The 15,550-nt window shown below is 40.0% G+C and overlaps 2 protein-coding genes across 2 annotated transcripts in view; both read right to left on the bottom strand.

Annotated features, from left to right (window-relative positions):
• LOC134672869 (uncharacterized) overlaps positions 1-15,550 on the bottom strand; it is a 267,272-nt gene that overhangs the window by 217,908 nt on the left and 33,814 nt on the right. The gene's annotated exons all lie outside the window — the stretch shown is intronic.
• Positions 13,499-15,550, bottom strand: part of LOC134672870 (beta-1,4-N-acetylgalactosaminyltransferase bre-4-like) — a 29,813-nt gene continuing 27,761 nt past the window's right edge. The window contains exons 5-7 of the mRNA XM_063530819.1: positions 14,866-14,988; positions 14,343-14,438; positions 13,499-13,748 (exon numbers count right to left, since the gene is read on the bottom strand). Coding sequence (XP_063386889.1) covers positions 13,562-13,748; positions 14,343-14,438; positions 14,866-14,988 — 406 coding nt within the window. The 3' untranslated portion in view covers positions 13,499-13,561. The remainder of the gene's footprint in view (positions 13,749-14,342; positions 14,439-14,865; positions 14,989-15,550) is intronic.

Raw genomic sequence — 15,550 nt, 5'->3', positions numbered from 1 at the left:
ACACCTTGCCCCCAATTCGCAGTGCTACCGCCGTTCGTAACGTGTCATTATCAAGTAAGGTTCCCAAGTGTGGTGACGGCAGGGCATGAAACCATGCCCCGGACTCAGGTTCCCTAACAGCCTTTAGCCTGGCAACGTCCTTCCCTACGGCACTCTCCAACAGGCCCTTATGCCACTCACGGCACAGAATATCATCCCAGAGTCTTTGTGAAGAGGGGTTTTCTGGTCGTTCAACTCCTGCAAGGCGGCACGACCACTCCGAAAGAGCCTCTTGGAGAAACGTAATACAGATATGGCCCTTTAAACTTTTGACATCGCACGAAAAGTGCTATTTTACGCACTAGTGCGGAAAAATAGGACCATATGTACTGTAAAAGTTTTTTTAATACAGTTGCTCAAAAAGTGCTACTTTACGTAGCTGTTTAGCGTGCGGAAAGTTGGTTATCTCGAACTAGTGCTTTTTACTTTTCCAATTTTTTTAAATTTATACTTGTTCCAATTCACGACTACTTATTGATGAGTGTTAATATTAGTTTCCTTTAAACGTCGTAATCAGCATAAAAACCTACCGTTAATGTAAGAATACGAAAAATATTACATATTTCATATTTAATTACTTACCTCTTCATCATTATAACACGTTTATTTTTTAATATTCAATATTGAAAATTCCGTTCTTAATAAGTTGACTGAATGGAACGGAATAGCTGCCAAACGCCCATAGATATAATATACTTAAAGACGACGTCTAACCGAGCTGTCACTGTTACCACTTTTGTTTAGTGTACGATTAACAATGTTTTTCTTATTTTTTCGCAACTGTATTAAAAAACGTCGTTCGATACACGTGCGAAAATGTCATTCTTCACTCGTCCCGAGTCTTGCCACTCGCCTGTGGCTCGTGGCAAGATATCTCGGTACTCGTGAAGAAATGACATACCTTCCGCACTAGTATCGAAATGTACTATTTTATGGTCAATATCATCTTGTCGCCTTAAATACGAGTAGGTACATATTATCCATATCCTTATAGGTAGGTATATTAGGATCTTTAATTTTAATTTTAACACATTCATTGGAAATTTGGATTCTCCGTTTAGTTGATGCGGTCGCCGCCGCAGCAATATTATGGTTCACCATGGCTATGAACTTGTGGTGATACTTAGTGACTTTTGCTTGTAACCCGACGAAATAATAATTATCACTTCACTCGAAATCAAATTTATCGACGGCAGCAGCCAAGTGTCGAGGCTGCTTGTCGCACTGGTACAGGTTCCGCCCGTCCAGCGGCAGCAAGTCCACATCGTGGAAGACGAAGCACTCCCAGCTGCCCATCTTCTGGCTCTCCAAGAATCCTACGTTCAAGAGCTGGCCGCGGTTGAACGAACGCTTTCCTGGTGATGAAAATGAAAAAGCAGGGGTTAAAAAGGCCCTAGTGTATCTAATTGTCGTGTGATAAAGGCTGCATGGAAAGGCCCCAGAGAATAAGTCCTTGAGAACCAATGAGTTTGAGAGCTTTTTTGGTTTTAAGATTAGATCATGGATGCTGTAGAAGATGCTCAGGGGCGTAGCCAACGTGACAATCGTGACAACGCCAATCGAAAAACTAAATATGTATCGGAATGACAAATGTGAACGAAAAGTCACGTCATTATTTAAATACCTACATATACATTTGTATAGGTAAGTAGGTACATTATTTATTTGAATTATTTGCCTTAAGGTTGGCGTTACGATAAATTGGTGTGACAATGACTAGAAGATACTTGCCTGCTTGTTCAATAATAAAAATTCCATATTCTATTTGTTGGTTCATAAGAAACGAATGCATGTACTTTATGAATATGCCCATATGCTTTTGACGATCCCTGTAAAACACACGAATGAAATATTGAAAAACCAAAACTAATACCTACTAACTAACTAAGTGCGAAAAACAGTTTCCACTATGTTTTTGTGTCGGCCCAGAAAGTGGACATAATTCGGGGTCCAGAGACGCGAAACCAGGTTGTAAAAAATGCATTCATGAGGTCATAAGGAGCAAAGCATTTTATGGGTCTTGGTACTTTTGGTCAATAGCCGAAAAAAAAAATTTGTTGTGTTTTCTTCTCACGACACGACACGTTATATTTCTTCTTACATCTTGGCAAAATAAAAACGGTACAGCGAATAAGTAAAAATTTTTTTTACAGATATAATTTGCAAGTTTTCTATAATGTCTCTCAGTACTGTCAGTAGGTTATGTCTAAAGGCTCCTCTTCACGTTGGGCCAACGCCAACGCCAACGAGGGACGCATTTATGCGTTAGAGGGAGCAAGTGATATTGCTATCTCATTCTACCGCATGGCTGCGTCCCTCGTTGGCGTTGGCGTTGGCCCAACGTGAAGAGGAGCCTTAAACCAAGTCACATACTTAATCGTCGCAGCCAAACGCCGTTTTTCACTAAGTTATTTTATTATACAGAAACTCACAAGAGTTGTCATTATCTTTAAATAAAACAAGACAGATTTCAGAAAACTTTACATATTAGTCTCTAAATCCGGTCAAGAATACATCTTTAAAATTTGTTGGATTTTGCCAGCCCGCGCGGTCGGTATATACCTATATGTAGTTTCTAATAATATCGCGCGCGAAGCTAAACGCCGCTATTTACGCACTAAATTGTGGCAAGGCCTTAAGACTGGCACAAACCTGCATGGCACTATGATAGCAACTTTGTGCCACTTGGTAACATTGGACGGGACGTACCAACCGCCCTTACGCACCTCGGGATATCTTTTCGCCACCACATCTAGGTCTATTTCTGAATACGCTGAATAATAATATATTGAATCTGAAATTCAGAATGTATGTCATGATTTTTGGTGAATTGAATCTCGTTAGATCATTGTAATATATCCTGTTTGACGCTTATATTGTTCTTTATGTCTATTTTATTTTGGCACGTATTTAACCGGTCAACTAATTAGTCGAATTTGAGTAGTTTAAAAAAATAAAAATGGGTAGTAAAATTAATAGATTGGCATCAAAAACAGAGCCTTAAAATATATCAATATATGAAACAACATTTTAATGCCGTTACAGTTTGTTTATTTTTAGTCAGGTATGTACGATTACTCCTTTACTAAAGGCAGAGGGAGTATATAAGGGCTGATTTATAGTTCGTTTTTTTAGCATTAGAAATAAGGTAAACAATATTGATGTGTCTTTTCATTGGAAAACACATCTTAAAAATAAGTTACGGCAAATATGTAACAATTATGAATCTAAATACGATCATTTATATTCTTCTGCTTTCATAAGTACTTAATAGGTAGTATTTGATTTTTAAAAAGCGTTTTTCAATTAAAAGACATGTCAAGATCGCTTACCTTCTTGCAAGTTCTTTCTAATGCTAAAAAAACGAACTATAGACGGCATGCGAACTCGCATATTGCGAGTTTCATTACATTACGGTTTTTGATCGGTCAGTTGAATTGGACGTAACCAACAGTCCGCAATGTAACTAAAATCGCATGCGAGCTCGCGCGCCGTCTAAATCACAATGTTTTTGTATTTTTAAAGTGATGTGTGATTAGGAATTTGCTGCCGCAGACGCTCCGGCTGTAGATTTTTTTTAAATTTTTTTTATATAAAAATGTATACTAAGCACCAAAGATGCATCTGCTTGGTAAAAATTTGTGTAGACGAAGGTATTGTTTAGAAAAAATGTTACATCAAAACTACCTACAGCTAAGTATATAATGGTTATTTTATGGGTCACTATCATCGTTTTGATGTAGTTAAGTGTACTTACCTACGTCTGAAGGATCTATATCCGTAGCATTCTGTAAATAAGCCCTAGACTTTACGGTGGCACTTTCCCTGCGAGAAGTAATAGCGCTGCCTGTAATGACAGTCCAAGCGGTGTTGTTCACATATTCAGTTGATACATATACTTCCGGAAAATCTACCAGGGTAAACTCGTTATCATAAGCCTCATAGGGTTTAGCAGTATATAAGTTATTGACAAAACCATGAAATAATAATATGTTCATGATAATGACAGCGAGACACAGCAGTACCCGAATTCGAATGATAGGAGGCATAGTGTGTATAAAATATTTATTAATTTATGATCCCAGTTGAACCCCCAATAGAATATCATTTATTATCACAATTAAAAGAACAACAACTTTTGGTGTCACGTCAAAACCTGATATCAATAGACAATTTGAGAATGACTTAATTGATGGCACCGCTTTGGCACGGCTTGTTGTCAAAGAAACTATGTTCGGAATGTGCCCGATTAATCACTCATAGAACTACCCCTCAAGGAATATAAAAATGTTATTTCTACATCATGATATTTTGAATAATTTTACGGTTTACTCACTTGTTTTTAGTCACTCGCGCGACATGTTTCGGAGAGCCTACAAGGTCTCCTTTCTCAAGCACTAACAGTGCGAGCAGCTTTCACGACGGCCGTGTATCGCGTACTGCGGCTCGCCGCGTCGCACGCTGCGCGCGCGCCTGTCAGTCAGTTTGTTTAGTATGTCTCACAACAGTTGAAATTCGATCATAATATTTTAATAGAATTTTGAAGTTTAAAATAACACTTGCACTGCGTGTGCTATCAAAGTCGTTGCAGACTTATTTTGCTCCAACTCTACTCACCACATACTTAATTTAAGTACAACACTTTAGACATTTTAAAAACACTTTCAAAACAATAAAAAATACATATAAACACATTATAAAAAACCTAACCTAGGGTGCCGCCGGCAGCGGAGCAGGGTTCAAGCTGCCGGTGGTCAGGGCCGCAGAGTGAGGAATCGACGTACTATACGCGCAGTGTCCAAAATTACCGCCTTCTGCATCTGACCCTTGATCTAACCACCCAGCGAGAGTCTCTCTAGGTGTTAGTCGAGAGTCTTCGCTATGAGATCGTTCGCTGACACGACTATAGGAACAATTATCGTCGAGTCGTGATAATTAGTTATAGTATTTTATTTTTATTTTTTATTATTACAAATTGTGATCTATCAATCTATCAATAAAACGGCCTCCTAGCCTAGTCGATAGAAAGCCGGCGCCTGCCTATTAAGCAGGAGGTCCCAGGTTCGAATCCTGGTAAGGGCATTTATTTGTGTGTTCATTACCATCAGTATTCATCACACAAGAAAATGCCCTTACCAGGGCTTGTATATATGTGTACGTTATATATATCGTCGTCTAGTATTACCCACACACAAGTAGCCACACAAAATTACAAAAAAATATTTCAAGGCAAAAGTAGCATTTTCTATGGCGGGCAAATGTTTTTTTTCGTAAGTTGGAGGGGGCAAGTGCCCCGCGCGCCGTCCAAGGGGGGGCGCCAAAATGGGCAAAAGACTACCTCTCCGCCTTGCCAAAGGCACAGCAGGGATACTTTCGTCAGTCGTATTTACCACCACTGTGAAATGTGAAATGCTGGTAATCTGGCCCACAGCTCAAAAGAAAAAGCCGATCTTTTAGGTACTCCCTTTTCCTCGAACTCGATCTTGAAAGACGACGGTAGCGCCGGTGCGAATACTCTAAGCCAGAAACTATCAAGCAGAGGGATATTCGGCGGGAGTTGCTATGCTTTCATTTTATAAGGCGAGCGGGCCGAGTGCTTCAGAGTTGTGTCCCGTGTTACGCTACGTCTTACGTAGGCGAACAACGCGCGAACGCGGCGCGGCGCGGCGCGGCGAAAGCGGCCGCCGCCGCGCCGCGCCGCGCCGCGCCGCCTGACATTCGCGTGCAAATCGCGCCGCACCGCGTTCGCAACGAGATCGCTTACGTAGGACACTTCTATGGGCATCAAAGGATTGATTTCGCCGCGCCGCGCCGCGCCGCGTTCGCGCGTTGTTCGCCTACGTAAGACGTAGCGTTAGCGCGTCGTCTTTTCCGTCAGGGGTCTCCTGTCGGGAAGTTACCATCTTATGGACTGTCCAAGAGACTACCTATGCAAATGGATCGCTAGCCCTTTGTCCGGCAGGCGCATATGAGCCGTAGTAGACGGAACCTGCTCCAATAGCTGCTGCTGCATATCTGTCGGACGACAGTAGGTACTGGGGATTCCTATACAGGGTGGCTAAAAATAACTACATTCCCGTTGTTAGGGAGGTTTTTGGATTATATTGAGCAACTTTTACTACGGGACCAACCCCACAATCGCGAAAAAAAAGTTTACCTTATAAAGAAAATGGACCAGCCCAAATGTATGAAATAGCCAAATTTTTTTTCGCGACTTAGGGGTTGGTCCCATAGTGAAAGTTGCCCATTACAATCCCAAACCCTCCCTGGCAACGGGAATGCAGTAATTTTTTAGCTACCCTGTATACAGGCTGTTCTCTTCTCTACCGCTCGTAGGTAAAGTACAATGAGCTGTTGTCTGAAAAATTGTTTGACATGCTGCCTAACTAGGCAACTGCTAACAGTTTCAGCTTGCCATCACTGCACCGCTCGCCGTAGGCAGAGTGTTTATCCTCACACCCTAGAATCTAAATAGTCGCGTTCTGTGCAGTTTGTAATTCCCTTCACAGCGGGCGGGAGGAAAGTCGTCGAGAAAAGGCAGCTCGTTCCACAATAAGTTGAATAAGTTCCATTTTCTCGAGATGACCTCCAAAAAAGAAGTGTATAAGTTTTAAAATGGTCTGCAACGCGCATGTAATATGCCCTTGGAGTGTAGACGTCCATATGATCCGGTGACCGCTTACCATCAGGTGGGGTGGTAAGCTTGTTAGCCACCGATGTACTAAAAAACACATATACACTTTAAGAAGTAAGAAAGTGACCCTTTCGTTATTTCATTTTGTTTGGGGGGGGGGGGGGGGGGCGATTTGGTTCCTGCCCCGGGCGCCATATCCTCTAGCTACGCCACTGTAGTCGGGTAATAAATGTATGATTCGGCCGTTTAGAATAATTAAGAAATATAAAAGGACAAAAAAAACTCATTTTTTTAGGGATAGTTATACCGGGTGTGGCCTGTATAGCAGAAGGTCTAAGGTCCCGTTTTCTAAGGGGACCTTGCATTTTGGAGACAAAGCAAACCGCTTGGAACAGGTGTTTCTGGGGGTGATCTGAGCCGATTAAGCCCGGTTGCCAAGAGGTTCCACCCAGCAGGTGGGCAGGGGAGGGGGGGAAAAGTGGCTCCGGCGCGCCTCACTCTAAGCTATATATCTGCATACATCTAGCAACTATATCAAGTTTGGTGTCTTTTTCGTGTAACTCGAGGATGAAGAATTCATTTCTGTGACTAAATTTTCACTCTTCCATACAAAAAAATCGAGAAATTAAAAATTCCAAAAAAATCTTTTCACTTTTTTTTTCGAAAATCCTCTACAAAATTAAAACTATGAGGATTTGCTCTAGAAAAAAAATACCTGTGAATAGCCCAGTTATCCTACTATATAGAATAGTAAACTTGTTAAACATTTTTTTTTCATAACTCTGTTAAAAAAAATGTTTTGTGTCGCGCGGCGTACCTGCATTGTAAGAGCGGTATGCAGCGTTAAGAATTTTTAAGTATGTTTCGATGATTTCTGATAAGTTGTTATTCTTCTGGTTGTAGAAAATTACTTCTGGACGTGATATATATACAAATATAAATTAAATGTATAAATATAGATGTTGGGAAAACTTTCGCCAATAGAGTTATTATAAATGTGATAAAATTAACAAAGCAGATGTTTGACAAAAATGCGGGTTAAAATACGAGTAAGATATACAGGGTGATTCATGAGACGTGAGCAGGAATAAGCCTGCATACTCAGTAAGTGATAATTGATCGATCACCGTCGTATTTAGGTGAAACGACCACACTTTTTCCTATTTTTTAACTTTTTGGTGAGAACAAATTTAATTCTCTAGAACAATGGTCACCCTACAAGACCTAATTAATAAACATAAAACCTCTTTAACCGTAATGACAGCATTTTGATTACGAAGAAAATAAACTGTCAACTTGAGTGAGATACGAGTTTTCAAAAGTAACCAGACCGTGATGACAGTGTTGACATTCAATTTGACACAGATTATCGGTAGTTTAGTATTCTAATTTTAGGGTGACCATGCATGTGGTAAATAAATTAATTACTTTTTTTTTCAACACGACTAGAAAATTAACGTTAACCTCACTAATATTGATACGAAACAGTTGCTTATAATTTACGAAATGCGCAGTGTTAGTCCTGCTCACGTCTCCTGAATCACCCTGTATATTGATTTAAACTTTCACGATTATTAAACATTATCAAACTGCACAACGGGACTTAATCGCGTATTTACATTTACACGGAGAAGTCTTCTCCGAGACCACGGGGACAACGCCGTCCTCGAAACGTCGGAGGTAAATCTTAAAACTTAAATACGCGATTAAGTCCCGTTGTGCAGTTTGATAAGATATATATTGTTCGTAATTGCCACTACATGCGCATGGGTCCGTGCATTTTAGTTTTTTCTTAACGCAGTTGCACCTCCCTGCGCATTTTGTTTTGCAGCGGCAACGAATAAGCTCTAAACAAGCAGCAGCCGCCGCAGATAGGCTTGTACAAATGGGCTCCCAATAACCATTTTGTTTGGACCAGCTCCAGTCAGCAGGACATGGAAGCTGTTGCTGAGGGGCTATAATCTGTCCCCAAACATAGCCTCCTTGGTAAACTGCACGGAGAAATAAGTTTACGTGGGTAGGGCATCTTTCATTGGAGGCAGATTCTCTAACTGAAGATTTTTTTTTGTAAAAAGTACTTTTCGGCACTCTTTTGCACTCGCACTTGTACCTGATCTACTCGTAAAATCAGTAACAAAATACTATGCATTTTGTTAAAATAACGTCTAGGGGCCAATTCACACCTCGTAATTCAAATCTGTCCATACTTACTATTGTAAGACTCTTACTTGCCATACAAGACAATAACTATTTTTATCGATATTGGCAATGCCTGCTTAATATTGCCTTGTTTGCCGTATTTAAACCCCTCCGTTACGGCAGGATATGCGCTCCAAGCTTGAAATACGCTTTTTTCCCTGTCCATACAAAAAAGAAACAGTGTCGCAACCTGAAAAGGTGTGGAAGAATGACAAGACTTCTGACCTTTCTGGTCCTGTAAAATAAATTATATATCTATGCGTTACAAATAAAATCATATATTTAAAGAAAGTTTGCAGCACGTGACCAATTGCCCTGGTGAGCTGTCTCGTATACTGCGGTGACATATTTATTTTATTTACAATTAATGGAGGATTGGCACAGGAAAGAATCACCTGTTCCTCTCGTGCCATGCTATTGCATTTTCTTAAGGTAACGTTTGTAGTTCTTCCATTAATTGTAAATAAAATAAATAAATATGTCACCGCAATAAGAGACAGGTCAACTGGGCTAATGGTCACGAGCTGCAAACTTTCTTTAAATATATGATTTTATTTGTAACTCATAGATATGTCGCAGTAAGATAGATATAGCCGTTATATAGTTATAACCCTAGGGATATAATTATATGACGTAACATAGTTATACGAAAGCGATTCATTACTATCTTACTAGGTATATAACTATAATACGGCTTTAGTTTAGTGATATAGTTATATTACTGGATTAAGTTTAGTGAAATAATTGTAAGTAGGAGTGCCGCGGTGCGGCGGAGGTATAGTTATATCCCTAGGGATATAGTTATATGCCGTATAGTACGTAACTACGTATTATAATCATATTCCTAGTAAGATAGTAATTGTAGGTATTAGGAGTGCGGCAGTGAGGCGCAGGTTTAGTTATATCCCTAGGGATATAGTTATATGCCGTATTATAATCATATTCCTAGTAAGATAACTATTATATATATTTTCATGCTGCTATTCTTAAGGGTTTATGAGGCATTGCGATCGATTCACGAATGCTGGCGCGAGATTTGACAGAATTTCAATGAAAATAGCTGTCACTCAGTAGAAATCTCGCGCCAGCTTTCGTGAATCGACCTGTACTTTTACGTAATATTGCTAAAAAGTATTATACGGCATATAACTATATCCCTAGGGATATAACTATACCTCCGCCGCACCGCTGCACTCCTACCTACAATTATTTCACTAAACTTAATCCAGTAATATAACTATATCACTAAACTTAATCCAGTAATATAACTATATCACTAAACTAAAGCCGTATTATAGTTATATACCTAGTAAGATAGTAATGAATCGCTTTCATATAACTATGTTACGTTATATAATTATATCCCTAGAGTTATAACTATATAACGGCTTTATCTATCTTACTGCGACAGATATATGATTTATTTTACAGGACCAGAAAGGATAGTAGCTCTCTTGGGGACAGATTATAGCCCCTCAGCAACAGCTTCCATGTCCTGCTGACTGGAGCTGGTCCATACAAAATGGTTATTGGGAGCCCATATGTACAAGCCTACCTGCGGCGGCTGCTGCTTGTTTAGAGATTATTTGTTGCCGCTGCAAAACAAAATGCGCAGGGAGGTGCAACTGCGTTAAGAAAAAAACTAAAATGCACGGACCCATGCGCATGTAGTGGCAATTGCGAACAATATATATCTTACTTGTATTTTAACCCGCATTTTTGTCAAATATCTGCTTTGTTAATTTTATCACATTTATAATAACTCTATTAGCGAAAGTTTTCCCAACATCTATATTTATACATTTAATTTATATTTGTATATATATCACATCCAGAAGTAATTTTCTACAACCAGAAGAATAACAACTTATCAGAAACCATCGAAACATACTTAAAAATCCTAATCGCTGCATATTGCTCTTACAATGCAGGTACGCCGCGCTACACAAAACATTTTTTTTAACAGAGTTATGAAAATAATGTTTAACAAGTTTACTATTCTATATAGTAGGATAATTGGGCTATTCACATGTATTTTTTTTCTAGAGCAAATCCTCAGTTTTAATTATGTAGAGGATTTTCGAAAAAAAAAAGTGATAAGAATTTTTTTGATCTTTTTTATTTCTCTATTTTTTTGTATGGAAGAGTGAAAATTTAGTCACAGAAATGAATTCTTCATCCTCGAATTACACGAAAAAGACACCAAACTTGATATAGTTGCTAGATGTATGCAGATATATAGCTTAGAGTGAGGCGCGCCGGAGCCACTTTTCCCCCCCTCCCCTGCCCACCTGCTGGGTGGAACCTCTTGGCAACCGGGCTTAATCGGCTTAGATCACCCCCAGGAACACCTGTTCCAAGCGGTTTGCTTTGTCTCCAAAATGCAAGGTGGTGGACCTTAGACCCCCAGCTAGTAACACGAGAAAATAATTAAAACATAGATTGTACTCCTTAAACGGTGACACTTTTGTTCAACAACTTTTAAAAATTATTAAGTATTTGGACTCCCTATTTTTCATACAAAATAAATATTATCTTCAATGGACGCCATCGCCACGCCATATCATTGTGATTGACGTTGCTTGTCACGCCTTAAACATAACGAAATTCGCAAAACATTGCGTCTTAGAATAAACTTTAAAGTGTATTAAAAATCAAACCACAAGTTATTTAATAAAGTCGCTGAACAAATGTTGGTCAGTATGAGGAGTACTGCCTACAGTTTAATTTTTTGCTCATATTACAGGCCACACCCGGTATAGAAGCTTATAAAAATGAAGCGCTTAACCCGCGTTTGATCAATAAACAATATGAACATTTTAATTTATTCAAAATAAAAAATATAGTAAATTAAAAAAAAACAATACGAAATTTAAGTGTAAAAAAATACAAAAAGTTATATCCCTGCATATAATTACTAGGGATCGAACTCAGACCTTTTGTGCAAACAAAAAAGCAAACGTTTGCAAAATATACTATGATCTATGATTGTTCTTACATAAACTGACGAAATTTAGCTACTCATTCTCAACTTAAAACTAAATATCTCAATACCTCCAAAACCAGCGAAATAAATTTTCTGATTTTTTGGTCATTTAATCTGTAAGAGTTGGGCAAAAAATAATCAAATAACGATTAACAATTAAAATTAACCGATTTAATCGGGAGCGAGGATTAAAAGTGGCGATTAATTTTTTCATTCGAATAATTATTCGACTAATTTTCTCCCGATTAATTTTAGGAACCATCGCCCACACAGTTAACTGTACATCGGTGGACCTTATGCCTTTTGTAATAAGGTCTTTGTTGTTTTATAGGTTTTCAGGACTGCGGATTTAGAAAATGATGACAGTTTTGGAATGCGAAATGTCTGCGGTGCACTTTGACATAAAAGTCGTCATGGGTATCGTTCTGTCTGTCATCATTTTCGAATTCTGCACCCCCTGAAACCTATAAAACGACACCCATGACGACTTTTATGTCAAAGTGCACGGCAGACATATCGGATTCCAAAACTGTCATCATTTTCAAATTCTACACCCCCTGAAACCTATAAAACGACACCCATGACGACTTTTATGTCAAAGTGCACGGCAGACATTTCGGATTCCAAAACTGTCATCATTTTCGAATTCTGTACCCCCTGAAATGAAACCTATAAACCGACACCCATGACGACTTTTATGTCAAAGTGCACGGCAGACATTTTGGATTCCAAAATGGTCATAATTTTCGAATTCTGCACTTCCAGGAACCTATAAAACGACACACATGACGACTTTTATGTCAAAGTGCACGGCAGACATGTTGGATTCCAAAATGATCATCATTTTCGTAACCGGCACTCCCTAAAAACCGATAAATCGACACCCATCTCGACTTTTTGACAAACTGCCATCTGCATTGCACGCAAGGCATCTTTTTTTTACGTACAAAAATGACCCACTGTCAACTTTCAATCGAGATTTAATCGAAAATTTATTCGATTAATATGCAGATTAATTCAATTTCAATCGTATGTTAGGTCGACTAAATTAATCGCGATTAAAATTTGACGATTAACTTTTTTATTCGAATAAAAAGTTAATCGATTAATGCTCTCTCTGTGTGTAAACATATCTCAAACAGAAAACACTCTTAAGCCCCCTCCAGACTATGTGCGTGAATCGCGGCGCGACGTCGCGGAGCGAACATATCGCGAAGTTGACGTATGACTCCACACTCGCACACTTCATAGCGATTTCGCAGTTTGGTTTGCGGCAATATGGCGGAAAAGCATCAGCTGATCGAGTTTAACTGTTAGTTATCTATGGCATCATACGTGATTTAGCTGTTTTTCCATTTTGTTTTATTGTAAAACCGTAAAATATAGCTGCTTAATATAATATAATCATAATATAATTCATATTTATCTTGCCACAGAGGAGCCAAAATATTGTGTAATGTGGAGTCTTGCAAGTTCGCGCTTCGCGTTTCCTTTGACGCGGGCTGAAATACCGACAAAAAACGGAGAACAAGGCGCGAAGGCGTGAACAATCTGCGAAATCGACGCCACACTTGCGTTCGCGGCTTCGCCCGCGATTCACGCGCATAGTCTGGAGGGGGCTTTATGATACCGATGTGACTATTTGGCTCGCTCGGTTCGGTGGGCGAGTCCGACTCGCAATTGTCTGGTTTTTTTTCTTTCACTCAAGACAATTTATCACCAAACAGCATGTGTGCGAGATATGTTAGTTTAAGACTTTCCAAATCCTCATTGATGTCCGCAATGATGTGCGTGTACAGCTGATGAAGGTTTCTCTTCATAACCAAGTATTCTACTGACGATAATCCGTCTTTCTTCATTTTTCCTTTCACTCCAGACAAGATTTGACCTCTGGAAACAAACAAAAGCAGTAGAATTGGAAACCTGGCCAGGGGTGCGAAACTCCTCCCTTCGGGCAAACGGGTCCGGTCGGCTCAGCATTGCTCCGAGCAATTATTGACACCCCTTTGCGTGCACGACCACAGGATAAGGTATTGGCTTGAATTTTGACAACCCTAGGTAGCCGAAAAGGAAAGTACCATATATTAAAAAGGGACAGCATGATTCGACCCTGAACCGCTGTGAAACTTCGGTTTTGTGGGAAGTTTCTTTTCTGTACGGTAGTACTATTAATTATTCTGTGGCCAGGCCGCACACGTACGGAGTTTTTCGCACGGAATGACATGTGCAAGCGAGACACCGCTATGCATTAGTAAAGCGACATCCCGTTCACACCTGTCATTCCGTACAGAAACTGAATGAAAATTTCGTACGTCTTCGGCCAGCATTCCGTGCGGCCGGGGTAATACAATCAGACCGTCTAGCATGAGTTGTGTTTTCAAGTATGGACACTAGCAGGTCTGCCATTTTACAGTGGTCCCTGGACTGACAAGTTTTGTTGGCCAGTCTATAGTTGGCTGACCAAACATTTGTTTGTTTTCTAACCTTTTTGGGTTGGCCCGTGTTTTCGAGTGGCCGAGCATAATATACCGGGCTACGGACATATTGTAACGTGTGATACGGTAACCCATCTTGAATAACCTGTAAGAATGAGAATTGGAATATTTAGAACGTACCTAAGTTAAGTAAACTATAAGAAAGTCATGCAATAATTGGGCATAATCCTAAAGTTTCTTAAAAATGCTTGGGTAGGAGGAGGATAAGCAATATGTATACAGCCGGTCTAGCCAAGGTTACAATCGCTATCGCTTCGACAACGAAAAGCATTATGTCTCTCTATCACTCTTCCGTAATAAGCCCGATTTAGACGATGCGAGAACTCGCATGCGAGTTTCATACCATTGCGGATTATGGTCGGTTGAATTGGACGTAATCCACAGTCCGCAATGTAACTAAAATCGCAAGCGAGTTCGCGCGCCGTCTAATTCAGCCCTTAGTGTGACAGTGACAGTTGCATTTCGATCGCTATGGAGCGTAAGCGATTGGCATCTTGGCTACGCGGCCTGACCTGTAACACATATCATCGTCCTCGCCGCCCCAGCCCCAGTATCGGTTGGAGAACCCATTGACTTTCTTGAATTGTTCCAACGTCATAGCTGTCACACCGCCAAATAAATCAGTATATGGTAGCCTGAAATAGAGATCAATTGGTGGTTATTGTGCCAAATGACGCACCGGCAACAGATACAGAATAGTAAGTAGCATTTAATAATGAAATTAATTGAAAGGAAACCATGGCGTGGCCTGCCTTGCGGAATATTCTGCAGTGACGGATTTAACCTAAACCCCAGTAGACTCGTGCCTAGGGCGGCAAGATATTAGGGGCAACAGCAAAGCGGTAGTCTATACATATATGATGGGTGCTGAGAAAGGAGCGGCTAGTAGTTACCACAAGGCTTGGGACCTAGGGCGGCCATTGGCCAATACCGCAAATCCACCTTCGCTCTACAATATTAACGCGACAATATTTCCATATTATTCGCCGCTTATTTAGATGCTTGTTACTCCTCAACTGTCAGTTCCTCCAGAAGCGTCCTGCCTCACGCAGGTAAACTTTACTGTGGGTGGAATGAACTGTCGTCTATGGTATTTACCGATACTACCTTCAAACCTTCAAGAAAAGCATCTTTAAGTTCGGCAACGCACTTGGACACCCCCAAGCACTGCTTGCTGCTTGGGCACTTGGTTGGTGT

Source organism: Cydia fagiglandana, chromosome 17 (genome assembly GCF_963556715.1).
Source record: "Cydia fagiglandana chromosome 17, ilCydFagi1.1, whole genome shotgun sequence".
Classification (NCBI taxonomy): Eukaryota; Metazoa; Arthropoda; class Insecta; order Lepidoptera; family Tortricidae; genus Cydia; species Cydia fagiglandana.
Note: the sequence above shows the minus strand (reverse complement) of the source record. Positions and strands in the feature narration are given on the sequence as shown.